This window comes from Brachionichthys hirsutus, chromosome 19 (genome assembly GCF_040956055.1).
Source record: "Brachionichthys hirsutus isolate HB-005 chromosome 19, CSIRO-AGI_Bhir_v1, whole genome shotgun sequence".
Taxonomy (NCBI): domain Eukaryota; kingdom Metazoa; phylum Chordata; class Actinopteri; order Lophiiformes; family Brachionichthyidae; genus Brachionichthys; species Brachionichthys hirsutus.
The window spans coordinates 1834752-1856878 of NC_090915.1; the positions used below are offsets into that span (position 1 = coordinate 1834752).

General features: G+C 54.5%; 1 protein-coding gene across 1 annotated transcript in view; it reads left to right on the forward strand.

Annotated features, from left to right (window-relative positions):
• Positions 1 to 20947, forward strand: part of znf462 (zinc finger protein 462) — a 24070-nt gene extending 3123 nt beyond the window's left edge. Inside the window, exons 2-13 of the mRNA XM_068753048.1 lie at positions 8136 to 8395; positions 8599 to 13820; positions 14454 to 14588; positions 15093 to 15496; positions 16032 to 16150; positions 16699 to 16866; positions 18021 to 18258; positions 18665 to 18804; positions 19379 to 19602; positions 19764 to 20046; positions 20166 to 20304; positions 20731 to 20947. Coding sequence (XP_068609149.1) covers positions 8176 to 8395; positions 8599 to 13820; positions 14454 to 14588; positions 15093 to 15496; positions 16032 to 16150; positions 16699 to 16866; positions 18021 to 18258; positions 18665 to 18804; positions 19379 to 19602; positions 19764 to 20046; positions 20166 to 20304; positions 20731 to 20947 — 7509 coding nt within the window. The 5' untranslated portion in view covers positions 8136 to 8175. The remainder of the gene's footprint in view (positions 1 to 8135; positions 8396 to 8598; positions 13821 to 14453; positions 14589 to 15092; positions 15497 to 16031; positions 16151 to 16698; positions 16867 to 18020; positions 18259 to 18664; positions 18805 to 19378; positions 19603 to 19763; positions 20047 to 20165; positions 20305 to 20730) is intronic.
• The last annotated feature ends 1180 nt before the right edge of the window (positions 20948 to 22127 follow it).

The following is a 22127-nucleotide window of genomic DNA, read 5'->3' on the forward strand; positions in this document are numbered from 1 at the left end:
TAGGACCTGGTGAATCCTGTCCCTGAACGGGAGCGGCTTTGGTGGAGGTGCCGTTCCAGCTCTTATTGTCAGTTGCTACATGACATTGCTGCAGAACTGGTTCCCCCCCCCCCCCCCCCTCCTGGCTAAGAGGAGAGGCTCGTAGCTCGTTGCTCGGCTTCACAGACTTGTCAGAGGCTGAATGACGCTGGATGGATGTGGTGTGAGCCGCCAAGGTGCCGCTAGGTAGCCGGGCTGGACCCGTGACTCGCGCCTCCTTTAACGAGACTCTGTGTTCCGATTCCGCGTTCTGACTCGGCGTTCTGACTCGGCGTTCTGACTCGGCGTTCTGACTCGGCGTTCTGACTCCGTCGGCTTTGAGCTGCCTGTGGTGGGAAAAAAAAGAAAAAGGAAAGTCCTGAATTCTTTGGAGACGGCCGTTCCATCGGCGGCGCGGTGCCGCCGGACAAGGCCTGCATTGAGCAGGAACAGGACCGGTCTTGTAGAGGCGATCCGCTCCGGCCCGGCCCACGAAGCAGCAGCGCCGTCCAAAGGACCATGAAATATTCACGAACTCGGAAAGGAGGTCTCGGCGGTGAGTTAATATTGATGGATTGCTCGTCTTTCCTTCTGAAGCTCGCTGCCTCAGGAGGACAGTTTGGAGAAGAACCCAGCTGGGGGACGCCGTCCATAAAGACCACGGTCCAGCGTGTCTTCTCAGCGTCTTCCTCTGGTCACTCAAACGTTCCATCCCACCCTCTGTCGCCGTAGGAACCGCCGTGTCAGGCCTAGCAGGAAGTCAGCGGTGCAGCGTTTTCTGGCGGCTGTCCACGGCGCAGCACTTTGACGAATCCCTCCGGTGCGTCTCGGCTCCTCTCGCCGCCGCTTTGTGCGGCTTTTATGGCGGCTCGGAGAAAGATAGCTCCGAAGGCATTCCGGGAGATGAAAGGAACGCGTGCGGAATGAAAGGAAAGTTCGTAGACGAGATGAGACACAGCCTCCGGTGGAGGTAGCTCTGATCGTGTGACAGAGGGACACGAGACAGACGCCACGTCATACGTAGAACTGGACGCCTTGAGAGGCGACCTTCACGTGGGTCCACATGCTGCCTGAGACAAAGGAGGATCCGCGTCCGATCGGTTTCTAGCAGGAAGCGGCGTCCTTGGAGGGATGGACGACGAGGACTGGAATGTAAGGTTTCCTGCAGCGATTGTCTTTGTGGGACGACGCTTCCTGGCGCCGCTCCAGGATCGGGCCTGGGACGTCGCTCCTTGTCCCGGGCTCTTCTGGGCCTGGCCTTGGGACGCGTGTTTGCACGCCGTGCTTCAGATTGTCTCCCGTCGATGGATCTCTTTCTGAGAATCTGTCTCTTGGAGCTGGAGGGACGGACCCTCCTGAGGAAACCAAATATATCTACCTATTCCTTCAGAACCTCATCAGGCCCGAGGCGATCCATTAAAACGTCCACTTAATCATTGTCTTGATGGAAGATTTGGTCTCTTATGCTAGAGAAACAAATGTCTTCCATCTTAGGAACACTTGAAGACGGGTTTTCTGGGTCGCCTGCGTTCGAGCGCTCCCTTTAGAGCCTCCACTCGGAGACGTCCTCACTGCTGGACGCCGTGAGGGACAGCAGCAGCTGCTGGGCGGCCATCTTTACCGAGGACAAGCCGCGCATCACGCTTCTGCTTCAGCCGGCCGCCGTGACGCTCTGCAGAGGAGCAGGCAGGAGGAAGCGTCTGTGTAACCAGAGAGGAGCAGAGCTCCTCCAGCCGAGGACAGGCAAAGACCTTGAGGAGCACAAAATGGTGGACGCTTGTGGACCGATGCTCCAACGTGATTGGCTGTCTCCACGGCTGTCTGAAATGGAGTCCTCTGAGAGGATTGTTGGCCCAGCCTCAGCTCTGATGCAGAAGATAATTCTGTCAGTCCCAAGAGGGAGACGAGGGAGCCAGGAGAGGTGGCTCCACCGGGGGGGGGGGGGTTAGGGTCCGCCTCCTCCTTTATCCAGGAGCAGAGAGGAGGCTTCTCGCACTTTGGTGCAGCTTCAGACGGAGGCGTGTGATTGGTTGATGGACGTCCTCTGGTGGAGTGAATGCAGCGATGAGAAGCATCAGAGTGACAGGTGGCGATGTCAGGGAACCAATCAGCTGTGAGACGCAGACGGTCCGTCACCGGCGGCGTCTGACCTTGTAGGACGGAAGACAAAGTCTTCTTCCTGGGATTAGCGCGTACTGGTGGTGCATCCATCCCTCCATCCATCCATCCCTCCATCCATCCAGGCCTCTAGCAGGTCCAGACATCCAGCTCCATTATTAATGAGGTCACATGTTATATTAATTAATATTGATTAGTTATACATGAATATTGTGTAAAGCATAGGGCAAATGCGGTTCTTTAAACTTGACCCGGGCAAAGGTCGAGCAGCAGATGGATCAGCAGAGCGGGCTGAACTGCAGCTCTTCACTTCCTGAGGCATTATGGGATGTCTGATCTCTGTCACTGGCATGGCTGGTGGATTCTGTTCAGCGGCTGTTGTCCGGGCCGGTAGAGTTACAGGCTCGGAATTCTGTTACGATCCAGGTTGAATAGGAAGATCTTCTTTCTTCTGAAGTTAAAGCTCGGGCGTCGACGGCGAAGAGCCAACACGACATTTCTGAGATGATTCTCCAGAACGTTACCGATCTAGATTCAGGTCGTACCAGAATAACCTGACAGACCTGAAGGACTTGTGGCTCTGCCAGGTCCACATCCAGATCCAGGACGGTCACTGGGGTACTGTGTGTATTCATTGTGTGTCTCGCTTGTGTGGTTTCGGTATTTTGCTTCGTTCCTGATGAAGTTGTGGTTCTAGATAAAGGCTCGCCGGCTGTATTTGTAGTTTTGGTGAAGTTGTGGTTCTAGATAAAGGCTCGTCGGCTGCATTGATAGTTTTGGTGAAGTTGTGGTTCTAGATAAAGGCTCGCCGGCTGCATTGATAGTTTTGGTGAAGTTGTGGTTCTAGATAAAGGCTCGCCGGCTGTATTTGTAGTTTTGGTGAAGTTGTGGTTCTAGATAAAGGCTCGTCGGCTGCATTGATAGTTTTGGTGAAGTTGTGGTTCTAGATAAAGGCTCGTCGGCTGCATTGATAGTTTTGGTGAAGTTGTGGTTCTAGATAAAGGCTCGTCGGCTGCATTGATAGTTTTGGTGAAGTTGTGGTTCTAGATAAAGGCTCGCCGGCTGCATTGATAGTTTTGGTGAAGTTGTGGTTCTAGATAAAGGCTCGTCGGCTGCATTGATAGTTTTGGTGAAGTTGTGGTTCTAGATAAAGGCTCGCCGGCTGTATTTGTAGTTTTGGTGAAGTTCTGCTCGCTGGCTGAAGGTTGACCTACTTTCTGCTTCCTGGAACAGATTTGCTGGCAGATTAACGTCCGTGTTTTTAGTCCGGAGTTGACGGAATGATAATGTTGATGCATGGAAGCTGGAAACATTTTACCCCTCCACATATTGATTTCTGATTAGCATGCTATAATGTCCGCGTTCAGATCCGGAGGTGTCGCTGCAGACCGGCTGATTTACGTTAAACGCAACGCGTCGGGTCGAAGCTGCAGACGTTACAGACGTTCTTCCTCTGGAGACCCTGGAGGATCTGTCATCATGGCCGTTGTGTTTTCCTTCTGTAATCCAGATGTTTGATGGATAGCAAGACAAATACGCTCATTCCGAACCTTACGGAGACCGGCCCATCGATCGGCTCGGTTGGGATCGATGTCTCATCTCTGCATATTCAGGCTTCCTCAAAATGAGCAGCGCCATGTGATCGGATCATTTCAGGAATCTCTTCTGAAGCGGCGAAGCAGTCGGGTCACTTCTTATCGGCTGGGAGGAGCAGATAAGATCATCAGGACTACAGAAGCGTCGCTGCAGCCGGGAGGCCGTTGGCTCGTGTGCTGCTAGTATTACATGTGTAGTAATTATTTATAAAACATAAACGCTAAATGTCCAGCTGGATCTGGATTCTGGGTCACGTCCAAGTCCTTTTTCTTTTGCTATAAGAATTGAATCCTAAAATTCTGCCTGATGTCGCGCCACTGTGTGGAACGGGATCCAAATGAATGGAACGTGATAGAAAATCCAGACCTGGCAGATTAAAAGCCACGCTGGGGGGGGGGGGGGGTCATGTTGTGGTGACGGCTGAGATTAAGGCGCTTCTGATTCATTCATGTTTCTTTGCTCTTCACATCCTGACTAAAAATAGAGCCGTCTTTATGTAAGACGCTTCTTGTGACGACGGCGCCCAGGTGACGGAGGGGGGGGGGGGGGGGGGTTACGCTGTCATGCCAACGTCAGTCCACATAATGATATAGCACGTAATTAGCGACGGCGCTGAGGAGGTATGCGCGCTCTGGGTCCTTCCTTGTGTTGGTTTCCTCTTCATCGTCAGTGCTCCTCTTCACGCTTCAGGGCTCTGTTTACTATCAACATGGCCGTCCTCCTCTGGCGCCCGACCCAACACCTTTGTCCACGAGGGGTCTTAGAGCAGAATGAAAACGAGCTGATTGTTTTTCAATCAATCAACCGATCAGGACCGATACGTAACACCTGCCTAGTACTTCCTCGTGAGGAGCCAATCACACGGCAGAATGCCGGCGCTGTTGAAGGGATTATTAAACTATGAAGGTCAGTCAGGTCGGACCAGCTTTTCTCTTTGGGACCGGCGCCGCCATCAGCCACAGAGCTGATGATAGATCCAGACTGCACCGACCGGAGCGCCGGTCGGTGCATTGGACAGCTGACGATCAGCTGACAGGAAATATGCAGCGAGGGGTAAGGGTTGGGATTTGAACCAACGGCGAGGGCCTCAAAGGTGTTGTTCCTTTGAAGGTGAAGCGTGCTAAGCGCGTGAACGTGTGGTTGCACGTTAGCTGACAGTCCTGTCTGTCCAGACGGCAGCAACGATGGCGGCAGCGTTTAGCGGCGTCGTGTTAGGTTCAGGGGCGTCGGCATATATGGGTCTCATTTCAACGTGGACTTGCTGTCTGCTTGGATTTAAGCGATGCGGACGCCGTCAGATGTTCTGGCGGTTTGTAGGAACGTCCCCGTGCAGCAGCATCGGGTTGCGTTGGACGACCCCCCCCACCTGTCCTCGTTAGGACGGCCTCATGGCGCTGAGATGTTGCTCTGCCCGCCGATGAGCTGCTTGATAAATGACCTCTAGGGACGCTCTTCCATGGTGACGGATAGACTAACGGATGAGGTGAGACGGGAATCCCTTTGGAATATGATGTTTGCAGATGACACTGTGATCGGCAGGGAGAAGGTAGAGGAGAATCTAGAGAAGTGGAGGAACGCTGTAAAACCCCGCTGAGCCTGAACTACTCACAGCAGAAAGGCAGACTATTAGCAAACAGATGGCTAACTTGTTAGCAGCATGTTACTGAATAGCAGCCGCTACAGGAGAACGTGCAATCAGAGAAGGAGAAGAATTGACTGAAGATCAATTATTTAATACGGCCCCTTTAAATGTTTTTATAGATACAGTATCTCGTTAGGATGAAACTGAACGTTTGTTTGTGTCTGATAAACGAGAGCGCTTGACCCAGACCCCCCCCCCCCCCCCCCCCCAACCCCGGCATTCCGTGGTCATGGGTTGTGGTGTATTGATGATGATGATGATGAACACAGGTGATGACATCAGAGGATGGGAGCAGCCATCTTGGCCTCCTGCCTTCCTCCTGGGAGGAGCCCAGACTGGCTGGTCATGTGACACAGCTCCTGCTCCCACCGCGTCGGTCCTCCTCCTCCTCCTGCTGCAGAGGAGAGCTGGATCTGATCTCCACCCTCCACCTCTGCCCCCCCCCCGTCATTCCCTATCGATGCGTCATTACTTATTGATTGTGTGAATGCTGACGAGACGAGACGCGCCTGCGCTCCGAGACGAGTCCTCTGCTGTAATCAGCTTAATGGCGGCTCGCTGGACGTCCCTTCCAGGCCGAGCAGCTGCTGCCAGGAGAGGACAGGGCGTGTCTCTGGAGCGCCGCTCGCCGGAGCGGAGAGACCGGTTGGTGATTAACAAATGTCAGTAGACTTTGGAATCCGGGGCCCGTTTGAGGCCTTTGTCTGCTGCTGCTCGCCACTGAAGGTCTTCCAGGTTGCCCCCCCCCTCCCTGCCTCCTGTCCTCCCTGCGCTTCCTGGTCCACAGAGCCGTGACATAAAGACGTTCAGACATGCCTCACATTTTTATACCCCCCTTGTGGAAACGTAGCTGGCAGCTCCTCCACCGTGTGCCGGCGCACGCCACCGCCAGCGCCGAGCCCGTCGCGCGCGCTCTCTCTCTCTGGGACGGGGCTGAGGTGTCCCTCCCACCGTGAGGGATGGCGTCCCGGAGAGCGAGGCCCAGCCTGGCAGGGCTGCGTGTTCTGAGGCGATCCGAGTGGGCAGCGGGCGCCGCTACATCTGGCAGATAGATTTCTGTCAGCGGCTCCGGTGTCAGCCCGCCTGCCTTTCAGGAAGAGGATCAGATCCATGTTGTGAGCCGGCTCCTAAAATGGCCGCCCTTGAAGCCGGGCTCAAGAGGATCTAGTCGCCGTCTGACCAGATGAAAGCCGTTGAACTCGGCGAGGTGAAGAGGCTGAGCGCAAACACAAAGCTGCTAACGCTCGGGCAGGCGGTGGTCGAGGTCGGGGTGGGGCCCCGTGGGGGGGATGTAACCTGACCCTCAATGCTCAGGGACATCCTGGCAGCCGGGGCGGGACTCCCAACTGTCTCTGGAGCTGGAGGCGACTGAACGGGATCGTGGCTGTAGCGCCTCGCGGCTGTTTCCTGTGCGTTTAACCGATGCCTTCCAGAGCGAGCTTCTTCTTCTGTGGTCCAATAAGTGACCTACACGGCCCCCCCACTGCGCTACACGGTGGCGCAGTGGGGGGAGGTGTTCACCTGACGAAGGTGATCACCCGGTAGCAACGAACGGGCTAACCCTGAGACGCTAAACGTTTTATCTGTGACATCATCGCGTTACACGGTGACTGTACGTCACGTCGCGATGATGTCACAGCCCCACTTCCTGTTCCTGCACTTTTAGGATTGAAAGGAGATACTTTTCTGTAAAGCCTTTGTGTAAACAGCGACAAGTCGTTCAGCAACCCGATAATGCTAGCTCGTCACTAATAGTCTCCTGAAGCTGTGACCGTGTTAGCGTGTTGGGTTACACACACACACACGCGCACACACACACACACACACACACACCTTACTTGTGTTATTAAGCTACTACTTTACACTCCTGCACCTCATCACCTCCTCCTGTCCCTCGCCTCACATGCTTTGGACATTTCCTGTCCTTCAGACCACAGATTGGTCTGACCTGAGGGGCGGAGCCTGTTCAGGCACCTTATTGGACGAGCCCAGCTGCGGTATCGCAGGTGAAACCGTGGACGCAGGATGCTGTAAACTCCCTCCAGCAGCAGTTCTGATAACAGTCATGTGACAGCGTCCTCTGCCGGGACGCGGTACCCGTCGCTGCCGATGAATGTTTGTCTGGTGACGGTAGAGTCTGGGTTCTGCTTGTTTGCCCAGAACGTACGGCGCCAGCAGCAGAACCGGTTTCTTGGCTCTGTGTGACGATGGATTCCGGTCCTGCCAGTCACGTGGGCGTTACTCTGGCATGAGCCGAAACATGGCTGCAGAAGCGTTTGACCTCTGATGTCATAAAACTCTTTTGGCCCTTTGTTGGATGCAGTTTGCCGATGTCATCCATGTAGTCCCGCTAAGCCCCACATGCTAAACCCCACACGCTAAACCCCACATGCTAAACCCCACATGCTAAACCCCACACGCTAAACCCCACATGCTAAACCCCACATGCTAAACCCCACATGCTAAACCCCACACGCTAAACCCCACATGCTAAACCCCACATGCTAAACCCCACATGCTAAACCCCACACGGAAAAATCATTTGAATGTTTTTGGCTTGTTGCTATTGTCGTGATATATTTCATTCTGATGACCCCATAATAGATAAATGCGCACCATGCTGTGTCCTGATTTATTCCGATTCCAACTCCATTCAGGCGGAACAATGAAAACTATTTCCCTCGAACAGTTTTCTGATAATTGTATTGTGTGCTCCATGGGAAGTTTGATCGTTCCTGACGGCCGGTCTCCCTCTCTGCAGGATTCCCTGATTTTCCAGGGAGCGCTCCCTCTTTCCAGTGATGGAGGCATTGCAGTGTGACGGCTGTGACTTCCGTGCCGAGTCACATGACGACTTGAAGACCCACATCCAGGAAGTGCACACGGTTTTCCTGCAGCCTGCAGATGCAGATGATTCCGACTCTCTGAAATATGAGGAGGAAGATGAGGAGGAGGAGGAAGAATACGAGGATAAAGCCGATAGGGATGATAAGGATTATACGCCTCCTAAAGCTGAAATGAGTATGTCCACCACATTAATTTGAATGTTACAGTCGAATTGTTGAGGATTAGACCGCGTCAGGATTCCTCTTCACTGAATGATTGTCTGTTTTATGAAGGAGAACAAAAACGTGTTGAACTGTTGCTACTTTCTCTGAGACCGATCACAACATTTGCTTTTTTACAGCAAAAAAAACCCATCTCCATTCTCTTCTTTGTTTTAGGCCCCAATTCCGCCGACAAGTCCAAACAAGCGCCGCAGAAGCCGACGACCGAGACCCACCTGCAGTTTCATCAGTGCAAGTTCTGTGTCCGTTACTTCAGGTCGAAGTCGTTCTTGAGAAACCACACCAAAAAAGTGCACGGCGCTGCTGAGGCGGACTCGGACGCCGGCGTGTCCTCGCAGGCAGGGGAGCAGCCCGGCTACACTGTCGCCATGCACAGCGACCAGTCAAAAGTCTACCGCTGCCGGTTCTGCACATACAAGTCTCCGCGGAAGGCGAGGATAATTAAACATCAACTCATGTATCATAATCAAGTTTCCACGGAGAGCGCCGGCGATCCCGCCGCGGAGACCGGAGAGGAATCCGACTCAGCCGGGGGACACGTGAAGGGAACGTTCGCCTGCGAGTGGTGCGACTACCAGACTGACCACAAGGACGGCTGGACTAATCACGTGGTCAAAGAGCACAGCGACGAGGTCAAAATAGTTTCCTGCACCACGGCGCCGGAAGGGGAGGCGAGCGTCAGCTCACCCAAAGCGGGTTCTCCTTCAGCCCCCCGAAGCCCGGCCAGCTCACAGGTGAGTTTCACTGGGAGGGAGGACTCTGGAGGAAAACCAGCAGAACCCCCGGTGGATAAGAAGCCCCCCCCAGAGGTGTCCTCCGTTCAGTGCACTCAGATCAGTGCGGCCACGCCCAACAGCACCGGCGCCTCCATCCTGTCCAAGAGGTTTGCTTCGTCCAGTGTTTCCAAAGGCGTCGCAGAGACGGAGGCCGACTTGCTGAACCAGGAGGACTCCAGGAGCAGCTTGGAGGATGACGAGGATGACGAGGAGGAGGAGGAGGAGGATCTGGGTGACATGGATGATCCCAGCTATACTGGGACGCTGTCGGCGGATGCAAAGCAGCTTTTAACGGATGACGATAATAAACTGCTGGAGACCAAAGGAATACCGTTCAGAAAGTTCATGAACCGATTTCAGTGCCCCTTCTGCTCCTTCCTCACCATGCACAGGAGGAGCATCTCCCGCCACATCGAGAACATTCACCTCTCTGGGAAAACCACGGTGTATAAATGTGATGAATGTCCGTTCATTTGCACCAGCCCCCTTAAGCTCGGCACGCACAAGCAGAGCCACAGCTCCTCGGACGTGGAGGCCATGGAGCTCGCCGGCGACGGCCTCGATCGCCAGAGCGATGGCGCCGCGGAGCCGGTTAACGGAGGGAACGTCGGCTCCAAAGTGAACGGGAAAAAGCTAACCAGCACATCAAACGACCAGCAGAACCCCCACCGCTGCACGCTCTGCAGCTTCTCGACCACCACGCTCAAAGGGCTGAGGGTTCACCAGCAGCATAAGCATTCCTACTGCGATGACCTCGATCCCAGCGCCTTCGAAGGCCCGCCGACTGACCCTCCAGACTGTGAAGTGGACTCTCCTCCAGTCTTTCTAAAGAAAACCCAGACCTCCATTTTGGGACTCGCCACCAAAAAAACGTTAGTAACAGGGAAAAGAGCGAGGAAGTCCATTAACGACTTGCCTTTGGACTTGTCCTCCATTAAGAAGAGGACGAGAATTGATGAGATCGCCAGTAACCTTCAAAGCAAGATAAGCCAAAGCCAGCAGGACATGATCATAAACCTGGATGACGTGGATGATGAAGACGCAGCGGAAAACCACAGCGTCGATAACGAGTACAGCGACCACGGGGGCAAAACTCCTGTCTTCACTTACAACACGCAACAGCTGGATGAAAGGGACTCGTTGATTTCTCACGAGGGAGGCAGGATAGGGAAGAGAAAAAGCAACCCCAAGTCCAAGCCGAAAAGCATTCCTATCTCCCTGACGCTCTCGGACGACGGTGAAAATATCTCTGCTGACCCCGGCGACGGGACGATCCACGAGAACGCCGATTACTCAGAGGAACCGGGAGCGGCTCGCTTCTACTGCAAACACTGTGACTACCACAACAAGTCAGCGCGTAGCGTTAGCACGCACTACCAGAGGATGCACCCCTACATCAAGTTCAGCTTCAAGTACATCCTGGACCCCGAGGACCAGAGCGCAGTCTTCCGCTGCTTGGAGTGCTACATCGAATACACCAATTACAACGACCTCCACCAGCACTACATGGATCACCACCCTGAAGCGAGCAACGTGCTGGACTTCAATCAGCCCAACTTGGTGTACATGTGCCGCTTCTGTTCGTACACCAGCCCCAACGTCCGGAGCCTGATGCCTCATTACCAGAGGATGCATCCTGCGGTGAAGATCAACAACGCCATGATCTTCTCCAGCTACGTGGTGGAGCAGTCCCACAAGACGGGTGAATCTCAAACCCTGAGGGAGATATTAAACTCCGGCCCCAAGAGCTTGAACTCTGCTGTGCCCAGCCCCGTAGCCTCCTCCAGCCCGGTGCTGAAAACTGGCCCCAAAGCCTCGGAAAGCAGCGCCGAGGTGGAGCCTCTGAAGGAGTCGGCGGGGGGCAACGTGGTCGTCTACGACTGCGACATGTGTTCGTTTGCTAGCCCCAACATGCACTCGGTTCTGGTCCACTACCAGAAGAAGCACCCGGCGCAAAAGGCTTCGTACTTCCGTATACAGAAAAACATGAAGGTCATCTCCGTGGATCAGTCGGGCGCAGACTCGTCGTATAGTCTCAGCATGGCCACGCCCCCCAAACAGCCGAGCGCCAGTCTGTATGGATCGGATGACGAAATGTACTACTGCAAACACTGCGTCTACAGCAACCGATCTGTCGTCGGGGTGTTGGTCCACTATCAAAAGAGACACCCAGAAGTAAAAGTGACGGCAAAATACATCAAACATGGCGCCCCCACCCCGGGTTTGATGAAATTAATGGATGAATTACAGATTGCGACTCCCAAGCAGTTTTCGAAGCCGTTTCAAAACAATGGCCATGGTGGTTCTAACAACTCAAGCTCCAAGCCAGGAAGTGGCGAGGACGAGCTGTTCTTCTGTCAGCACTGTGATTACGGCAACCGCACCGTGAAAGGAGTCCTTATTCACTACCAGAAGAAGCACAGGGAAACCAAAGCCAACGCCGACCTGGTGCGGCGCCACACTGCCGTGGTCCGGAGTCAGCGTGAGCGGGCCCAGATGGTCCAACTGGGCGGCGTGTCTTCGGCCGTGATCCCGGCGCCTGCAGACCATGAGGACGCGGCGTCGCTGCGTTCCCTGAAGTGCAGACACTGCTCCTACACCTCCCCTTACGTCTACGCCCTGAAGAAGCATCTAAAGAAAGAGCACCCCACAGTGAAAGCCACCGCCATGACTATTCTACACTGGGCTTACCAAGACGGCATCCTGGAGGCGGGATACCACTGCGAGTGGTGCATCTACTTCCACGCAGAGCCCCAAGGCCTGCTGCTCCATTACCAAAGACGCCATCCTGAGCACAACGTCGACTACACGTACATGGCCAGCAAACTGTGGGCCGGCCCGGAGACCACCCAGCAGGGGGCCGTTATGGAGACCAAGCATTACAAATGCAGAGACTGCGCCTTTGAGGCCTGCACAATATGGGAAATCACAAGTCACTATCAGGCCGTCCACCCGTGGGCCATCAAAGAGGACGAATCTGTGCTTTTGGATATCATCAATAGAAATGGCTCGGACGAAAAGATTCACGCTCACATTGCCAAAGATCACACATCTTTCAATTGCCCATCTCTTGAGGACGATGGAGTTCTAGACATTGCCTCCCCGCTTCAAGAAAGCAATCCCCACCCTGCCCTCCCGCGTCTCTCCATCTCTAACAAGACCTACCAGTGCACCGTGTGTCTGTCGGAGTACAACAGCCTCCACGGCCTCCTCACCCACTACGGAAAGAAGCACCCAGGCATGAAAGTAAAAGCTGCAGATTTCGCCCAGGAGGCAGACATCAACCCCAGTTCCGTGTACAAATGCCGTCACTGTCCGTATGTCAATTCACGAATCCACGGCGTCCTCACTCACTATCAGAAACGACACCCGTCAGTGAAAGTCACCGCGGAGGATTTTGCGGACGACGTAGAGCAAATCCACGACGCAACTGAAGGAGACGACAAGTGCAAAACTCAGAGGCAGGGCTACGGCGCATATCGGTGCAAAATGTGCCCGTACACTCACGGGACGCTGGAGAAGCTCAGGATTCATTATGAGAAGTGTCACAATCAGACGGCCTGCGACATGTTCGCTCCCTCGCTGTCTGACGGGCCGTTCCATAAAGGGGCGGAGCCAGTGGCTGAGTGCAGCGCGAGTCACATATCCAGCTCGCCAAAAGTTCAGGAGGTCAGTCAGTTGGACTTTGACCTCTCCCAGTTACCCATCAATAAGACGAGCAAACACGCCATATTCAAGTGTCAGCTCTGCAAATACTTCTGCTCCACCAGGAAAGGCATCGCCCGCCATTACCGCATCAAGCACAACAACGTCCGCGCCCAGCCGGAGGGGAAGAATAACGTCTTCAAATGCGCCCTGTGTTCCTACACGAACCCCATACGCAAAGGCCTGGCGGCGCACTACCAGAAGCGCCACGACATCGACGCCTACTACACCCACTGCCTGGCTGCTTCCAGGACCGTGAAAGACAAGCCCAGCAAAGTGACGGTGCCCCCGCCGCCGGAAGGGGACAGCCCGGAAATGAGCGAAGACTTACGTTTGGCTGTGGAGCGACGAAGGTGCTCGCTTTGCGCCTTCCAGGCTTTCAGCAGGAAGAGTATCGTCTCTCACTACATCAAGCGTCATCCAGGCGTCTTCCCCAAAAAGCAGCACGCCAGCAAACTCCGCCGTTACTTTACGGTAATCTACGTCAAAGAACCGGAGAAAGTCGATGACGGCCCAATCACAGAGGACGCCAAGGACGTGCTGGAGGTTCCGCTGAAAGCCGAGGAGGACCAGGAGGTCGACTGGCTGCCGTTCAAGTGTCTAAAATGCTTCAGGTTGTCCTTCAGCTCAGGCGAGCTCCTCTCTATGCACTACAACGACCGCCACGGGTACGACCTGAAGAGGGACTTCATGGTCTCGCCCGGTCCCGGAGACGAAGACTCTGAGATGTACCAGTGTTCTCACTGTGAGTTCAAGTTCTTGGATCTCCCAGTTCTGGCCAAACATCTGCTGAACCACAACGAGGAGTTTCAGAAGAGAGCCACGAGGCAGGAGAGGAGGAGGCAGCTCCTCAGCAAACAGAGAGCCTCCGGTCCACCTGAGAAGGTGAGCGCCGAGGTCCACGCCCACGCAGGTTCCGATCGGCAGAGTAGTTAAATGTCCCCGTCCCTTCATGCCCCGGGTGTCGAATAAGTCCCGGAAGTCAGAGGCTCCCATTGATGGGAAAGACCACAAAGTGTTGTTAATTAATTTAACACGATTAATAAATCCACAATCAGCACAGTTGTAGCTGAAGTAGTCTGTTTTATCTCAAAGAATTAAAGAGCTGATTGTGTTCCGACTGTCATGAGGGTCGATTCGACCGCAGGATAACGACGTGTGATCATTGCTTTCAGGACGGTTCATTTAAAACGCCGTCCGTCTCATTTGATGTGAGAAAAAGCTTCAAATTAAAACAGATTTTCTGAGGATTCACCCGCTGGCTCAGGTAAATGAACAGGAAGAAGGTCATTACACCTGTAGAGGTTTTAATGCAATGCTAGAGGGGAGGACGATGCAAAGGACAGGGTGAAGTGGAGAAGGTTGGGTTGCTGTGGCGACCCCTCAGGGGACAAGCCAGAAGTACAGTACCGGTAGTAGTAGTAGTACTCAGTAAAAGATATGTCGTAATCTGTGATGGTAAACGTGCTGTATAAATGTTAGTGGAATAAGAACTAACTCCGGATGTCGTCCTTCCTCCCCTGTGGACAGGAGAGTCCTCTGGACAGAGTCCCCGTGGGATTCAGGTGTAACTTCTGCATCGAGGTGCACCCCACCCTCCGGGCCATCTGCAACCACCTGAGGAAGCACATCCAGTACGGCGAGGTCAAAGAGGGACACGTGAAGGTAAACGCCGTCGGCCGTTTATTCCTTATTCGTCCGCGTACCGTAAATATCGGCCTGCGTGTAGCATCTGTTAGCTTAGCTTAGCATAAAGGCTGAGGGGGTTGGGAAATTCTGCTGCTTTGGGATAAAGCCAAGCTAGCGATTCCTGCAGCATTGGTCTTTATAATATCAGGAACGGGTTCCAAATAGAACCCAAAGAGTGTTCCAACGGTTTGATGAAGAACCAGCTGGACAGACTGGATGCGAGGTCGGCTCTGTGAAAGCCACGTAGCCTGCCGCGGCAGGAAGAGGAAGCGCACGGACGCTGCGTGGCGCGGCTGGTCGGAGGGTTTCCGTGTTCTGTTGTGGTTTCATGAATTGTTTTGTGTTGTTAATCAAACATGTTATGGTGAGTCAGCAGAAAACCGTCTCATCATGTTGTCCCTGTCCTCGGAGTGATACGTACGTCCCGGGGGACGAACCAGAGGTCCTGACCATCCGAGCCGTGTCTCCTCTGTTCTGCAGCAGGAGGTCTCTGACGTCCCGCTGACGCTGCCTTCGGAGACTTTAACCAACGGCGACCTGGGCGGCGATGAAGCAGCTGAGGAAGACGACTTTGAGAGACCGGCAATGGGTTACGCTTCCACAGCTACGGATGGCGTTGCCACGGAGACACTGAATCCAGAAATGGATGGCGCCAAAGAAAGGGCGGCGGCCCTGTTGACGGTGGTGAGGGCCGCGGTGTCGGAGGACCAGCTGAAGCAGCGGTTAGCGGCGGGGGGGCACCCGTGTGGACAATGCGACCGCGTCTTCATGTCCATGCAGGGGCTGCGGTCCCACGAGAGGAGCCACTCAGCCATGGCGCTGTTCAGCAGAGAAGACAAGTACAGCTGCCAGTACTGCCAGTTCATCTCCCCCTTCAGACACAAGTGAGTCAAAGGGTCCACGTAGGACGGGGGGGGACGCGGGACGGAACGCTCAGAGCAGACAGACAGCCGTCCAGCAGCCGAGCTGCAGACTGACCGGACGTTAAAGTCGAGCCGAAGGTCCGGTCTGCTCCGAGGTTCGCTGCCTCCTATGAGAGACTAATATTACAGCGAGACAGGAAGTGATTCGTTTTATCAATCATAAAGAGAGAGAGAGTCCTCGTCTCCCCCGGGCTCCCAGGCTGCCGTTCACTACACCGGCGCCCGCACACTCAGTCCCAGCAGAGGATTGTGGGTAGATGCGTTCGCCCGGCGGCTCCTTGTTGTTGCTCATTGGGAATGTTGTTTGTGAGGTAAACAGAACCGAGTGCTTGAGATGCTGCTGAAATCATCAAAGTGGAAGCTGGAGAGCAGCTCCCCCCCCCCCCCCCCCCCTCTCTCTCTTTCCTTCCTCAGCTCTGTTCTCATCTGTCTCTCTCTCTCTCTGCCAGCTTTTTGTCCTCACTTCATCCTCTCGTCTCGTTTTGTCTCCTCACAGTCTGGACAGACACGTGCAGTCCCACCACGGACACCACAAGCCCTTCAGGTGTAAACTCTGCCCCTTTAAATCGGCCTACGTGAGCCGCCTGAAGAGCCACGTGCACAAAGCGCACACAGGTAAACACACATACACGTGCGTGATCGCATTCGGCCGTGTCCGTAACTAATGAGGTTTTCCCGGTCCAGAATGGGAGCCTCCTGTTTGTCGTCTTCCACATAGCAATACTGGCTTTATTTAGCTTAGCCAGCACAGAGGCACCTCCTCAGAGGAGCAGGAGGAGGAGGAGGAGGAGCATTTAGAGCTTCACCTGCTGGAGATGAAAACACAACATCTTTTAAAAACATTCGATTTATGATGAAACAACTACTAAGGCTCCGTTGCTTAGCAACCTGCGGTCAACTTTGCCATTGCCATTTAAAAACTTTGATGATCTAATTTGACAGCCGTCTGATATTCTGCGCAGAACAGTCAGAACTCTCCGAGCAGGCCCGGCTCCAGGCAGAAAACCAGTTAGAACTGGTCTGAAGGTTTCACACTTATTCCAGAACAAATACCCCCCCCCCCCCATAATATATAGAATACAAAATCAGTCAGCAAGTTGTCCTTTGCCTCAGAGGAAGTTTCACTCCGGCTGTCATTAGGTTGTTTGCTTGTTTCCCCTCAGGTGAGCAGAACACCTATAAGTGTTTGTCGTGCCCCTTCTCCTCCATGACCATCAGCCAGCTGAAGGAGCACTCCCTCAGAGACCACGGAGAAGTCCTGACCCTCCCCAAGCTCCGGGCCGCCGCCCGGGCGGCCAGCAGCGCCGGGTTTGCCCCCCCGCCTCCGGATGGTGACTATGCCATTTTATTCGTAGATATCGGATCGCGTGACCGAAGCCGAGCCGCTCGGATCCAGACTGAGCGCCGGAGCAGAACCGAAGAGAGCAAATGGCTCTGCACACATGGTCTGGAGTCTGGGTCGGGGCGTTGGGAAGCGGTTCTGGGGAATCCCGATCCCGATGGCGGGTGGATCAGCCGACTGGATGCTGGGCGTGGCTAGCGGTCGTAGCTTCAGGTTCAGCCGGGAGCGTTCTGCTGGAGCGCTGGGATCTTCCCCGGAGCAGAAGCAGGGCAGCATTCCTGAACTCGCCATCCGCCAGCTGTGCTTCCCTGAGACAAGAGAAGCATTGAGAAACAGCAGAGCTGAATGTCTCCAGTGAAGACAGGACGCCTCAGGCGCCTTCATGTCCCTGTGGCGTTTGCTTGTTTGATGATGATCCGTTTTTTTTGTTGCACCTGCTGAAACGTCGGAATCTCCGGGCGCTTCAGCCAAGCTTCCATTTCGAGGCTGCGCTCGTCGTCCTGCTGTCCTCCACGTGTCCTCCATGACTGGAGACACGTTCTCACCTGACTTGCCTCCACACGCCACTGAACATGGTAGACGCATGAAGCCAACATGCTTGACCTGCAGGAGTTCTTCTCCCGCCGCCGGACGGGGGAGAGTCCGGATCCGAAGCCGAACTTTTCCTCCACGTTTTGTCAGACTGCTGCTGAATAAGGCTTTTTGACTGGGTTAAATGTCCTCCTGGTGTCACGGAGTTTGATTTATTGAGCCGATGAGCTCCTCGCTGATATGGCAGAGCCCTGAGAGGGGGATGGGGGGGCGGGCCGGATGACGACAGACGGCGTTGGACTGCTGGAGGTTGGGGTGGAGAGGTAATGCAGCGGAGCGGCGGCGCTGAGCGTGTCCTCCCGTTTGAGTCGAGGTGTTTAAGACGTGAGGAAAGACGACAATGTGCAGCTTTAGGGTCACAAAAATTAAGAAGCAGTGTCCTGGTAGGAATACACAGACGCGTACTCGAGTAGTAACACCGTTACAACGGTGTGTCCCAACCAGCTGTCCTGGTAGGAATACACAGACGCGTACTCGAGTAGTAACACCGTGGTACTCCGTTACAACGGTGTGTCCCAACCAGCTGTCCTGCTCTCTCTGCGCCACCCTCAGACCCGTCCTACCTGGAACCGCCGGATGTTCGTCAGCAGCTGAGTCGCTACCGGCTGGCCGCCCGCTGCCAGTTGTCTTCGGAGCCGACGCCCGACGGCCGTCCCGGCGCCGTCCTCACCTGTGAGTTCTGTGAGTTCAGCTCTGGATACATGCAGAGTCTTCGGCGGCACTACCGAGACCGCCACGGCGGAAAGAAGCTCTTCAAGTGCAAAGAATGCTCCTTCTTCACGTGCTACAAGTAAGCAGAGGGCAGCGTGGGATGCTCTTCACGATGACCTAGAACAGACCTCCGCCAAGCAGCTCAGCCCCCCCATATTGGGATTTGAGCCAAGAATTATTACCCTACATTTATTTTAGATGTTTAGATTCCTTAACCATGAAAGCAAACCTTTAGCGGCTGGATTCACGTTGAAATCTTTATTAGTTGAGAAGCTATTCACTAAAAGCTCACGTTCCGTGACGGCGGATTCTCCTGGATCTAGATCCAGAGCGTCCGACGGATCCGTTTGTCCACCGCTAATTGTCTTGGTAAAGTCCAGCAGAGACAGAACCTCCTGGGCGGGGCTAATACGAGTAGCAGCCGTTCCTCTGGGTACTCGCCGCTGCAGGCGCCGGTTAATGACGCTGTTCCTTCGCTGCGTCAGGAACACCTTCACCCTGCACGTGGAGGCCGGTCACACCAACGGCCCCCCCGACGACCTCCAGAGGGACCTGCGCTGCCCCCTCTGCCTCTACCACACCAAGCACAAGAGCAATATGATCGACCACATCGTCCTGCACAGAGGTACTCGCCACGCCGAGCGACGCCGCAGCGCACGGCTCAGTCCGACCCGACTCCCTCTCCCAGAATCCCGTGGGAATATCAAGCCTGGGGGGGGCGATGTTGGGGCGTGTCTTTGGGCACAGCGACGGTTTATAAGTGCAGTCCGTTTACATAAATGAGGCCTGATGTGCAAGTTGGTGAGAATTAGTTTACAGAGCTTCTGTTCTAGCAGAGCAAACTGATCGGTAGCCCCCAACCAATGATCGGTAGCCCCCAACCAATGATCGGTAGCCCCCAACCAATGATCCGTAGCCCCTAACCAATGATCGGTAGCCCCTAACCAATGATCGGTAGCCCCTAACCAATGATCGGTAGCCCCCAACCAATGATCGGTAGCCCCTAACCAATGATCGGTAGCCCCCAACCAATGATCGGTAGCCCCCAACCAATGATCGGTAGCCCCCAACCAATGATCGGTAGCCCCTAACCAATGATCGGTAGCCCCTAACCAATGATCGGTAGCCCCCAACCAATGATCGGTAGCCCCCAACCAATGATCGGTAGCCCCTAACCTCTCCTCCTCTCCCTCCTCCAGAGGAGCGCGTGGGCCCGCTGGAGGTCAGCCGCTCCAAACTGTCGCGCCACCTTCAGGGTCTGGTGTTCCGGTGCCATAAATGCACCTTCACCTGCTCCAGCGACCAGGCCCTGCAGCTGCACCTGCGGAAGCACGCCGAGCTCAAGCCCTACCAGTGCCAGCTCTGTTACCACGACAGCAGCCGGCGCCAGCAGCTGGAGCAGCACCTCCGCCTGGAGCACAAGGTCAGCGGGTCGCCGGCGTGCAGCTGTGCATGCTGGGATATGGTCCGACCCTCCTGCTAGCTTACATATGAGCTATCTATTTTATACAATGGTCCGTACTGACGAGGTTCATGGTTGAGTCACTAGTTGTTCCTCAACTCTGGCCTCGTGTTTCTGATCAGGTCATCCGGAACTTTGAGCTGATGGGCCGGGTCAACCTGGACCAGCTGGAGATGATGAAGGAACGGGAGAGCAGCGCCGACGAGGAAGAAGAAGGAGAAATGATCGAGATGGTTGAAGGTAGGAAAGTAGCCACAGCGGAAGAAGAGGAGGAGGAGGATGACGAAGAAGAAGGACTGGAAATGATGGAGCAGGAACAACCAGCGATGGACGATGATGTGATGGAGCACACCTACAAAGAGGAAGAGGAGGATGAGGAAGATGAAGAGAGGCCTGCCCTACAAGGTGATTACAGTTATTACCAGCGGCTAATAGCTAGCTAGCCTCTGCCTGAGCAGCAGCAGGAATCCAGGCGGCGGCGGTTGGTCTGATTGGTGACCTCTCATTTGAACTCTATTTCCCAGAAGTCCTTGCTTCTCCCACCAGCAGCACCCACAGCAGCTCCGAGGCCGGCGGAGCAGAGACGCGTCTCCCCTGTGAGTTCTGTGGCCGCTGCTTTACCAACAGCCTGGAGTGGGAGCGGCACGTCCAGCGTCACGGCATGTACGTACACCTGCCGGGCGCGGCTCGCGCTTCACGTGTCTGTCTGGGTTCCAAAACCGGGGTCGGACGAGCTAAACGTTCACCTGTAAGCACAGACGGGAAAGACCAGGTGGCTGGGGGGAGTGGCCTAATGGGCAAGCAGATGTCCACACGTAGAGAAAGGGCGGAGCACAGGTGTTCCATCAGGGCTGGAGGGCGGGGCTTGGTCTGTGACGTCAGGTTAACATCAGAGGCAGGACAGGATCTGATGTCATCACAACGTGAGGGCGGCTTTAATCATAACCTTACGTTGCTGCTCGCCGTTAGCATGTTAGCATTAGCACCGTAAACATGCTACTAGCCTGAGCTATAGTCCGGTTTAATTTCCCGCCCCCTCTCTTCAGTTTGTCCATAAATTAAAAGCACTTTTTTTGCTCCCTGTGATAGGTCGGTCAACAACGGTCAGACAGACACCAGCGCCGCCTCCGTACCAGAGGCCTCCGCTTCCTCTTCCTCTTCCTCTTCCTCTTCCTCTGTCTTGGTGGACGCAGGACTGGACTTGTCCGGCAGCAGACAAGAAGAATCCGATGTATCACCGACGGATCGAGGCCAGGACGTGGACATAGAAACGCTGGACGCCATAAAGGATGACCGGCTTGCTTGAAGTGGGCGTGGCCTCTTGGTAGTTAACTAGAACCTGACTGGACAGGATGAGACCTCACCAGAAAGGTTGATCGACTTCTCCTGAGTTGCTGCGTTACTAGATTTTAGCTGTTACGTGTTTAAGTATTAGGTTGTGCTGCGCTAAACGGCTGAGTGGGCGGTCCCCCAGGACAGACCTTAATATATTGGTAACCAATAGTGAACAGAATTCTTTATTGATGACATTCTGGTCAAAGATCCCACCGAGATTAAAAAAAAAAAGTTATTTATAAAGTCCAAAATGATAAGATACATTTTTAAATGAGCATTTTATCCACTGAAGCACCTTCAGTGGCCCCGCCCACCCGGTCACGCCCCGCCCCTCTGAAGCAGGTTGCTGTAAAGTCTTTGCTGCCTGTTCCTGGATCATCCCAGCCTGCTGTTGAATGAGTGGAAGTTTCCCAGAGGAAGAGACGCACCTTATCCGTTTAAAATCACAAATCCTGTTTTCCTTATTGATAGCGAGTCGATCTACTTCCCTAGCGCTTGTAGCAAATTGCTATGTTTTAGATCCCTTAATATTATACTGCGTATAAGCCTTCCGCCGGCGGCGCCCTCTCCTTTGTGACTGTACTATTTTATTGTCCGGTTATTTCACTGACGTGACGGAATCATAGGAAAACAACCAGGATTAGTTCACGCCTCCCCTCACCTGCAGCGTGACGTGCGCGTGTCGTCCAGGTTAAACAGCATCGCAGCTCTGCAGATCGCCATGACAACACAGCTACGCTCACGTGTGGCGGCCGTATCCGCCAGGATGGGGTTTGCACCAGTCCACCCGGACCTGAGCGACAGGTGCGAGGTCTCCGCGTCGTGGTGGGCGTGTCTTTCACTCGCCTCGCTGTCCAAGCGGTTCTTCTAATAGCTTTACTTTCATTAACAGTTACCAGAAAGGGCGGTGCGGTGGCGCAGCGGGTCGCGCCGCCGCCTCACAGCGAGAAGGTTCCGGGTTCGGTTCCGTCCTGCGTGGCGTTTGCATGTTCTCCCCGTGTCTTCCTCCCACCTCCAGAAAACATGCGGCTTAGCTCCGTTGGTCATTCCAAAATGATCCAGCGGAGAGAGCGTGAGCATGGATGAGCTGGCGACTCGTCCCGGGTGTGCTCTGGCCCGTAGCCAGCTGGGTTCGGCCTATTTCGGATAAA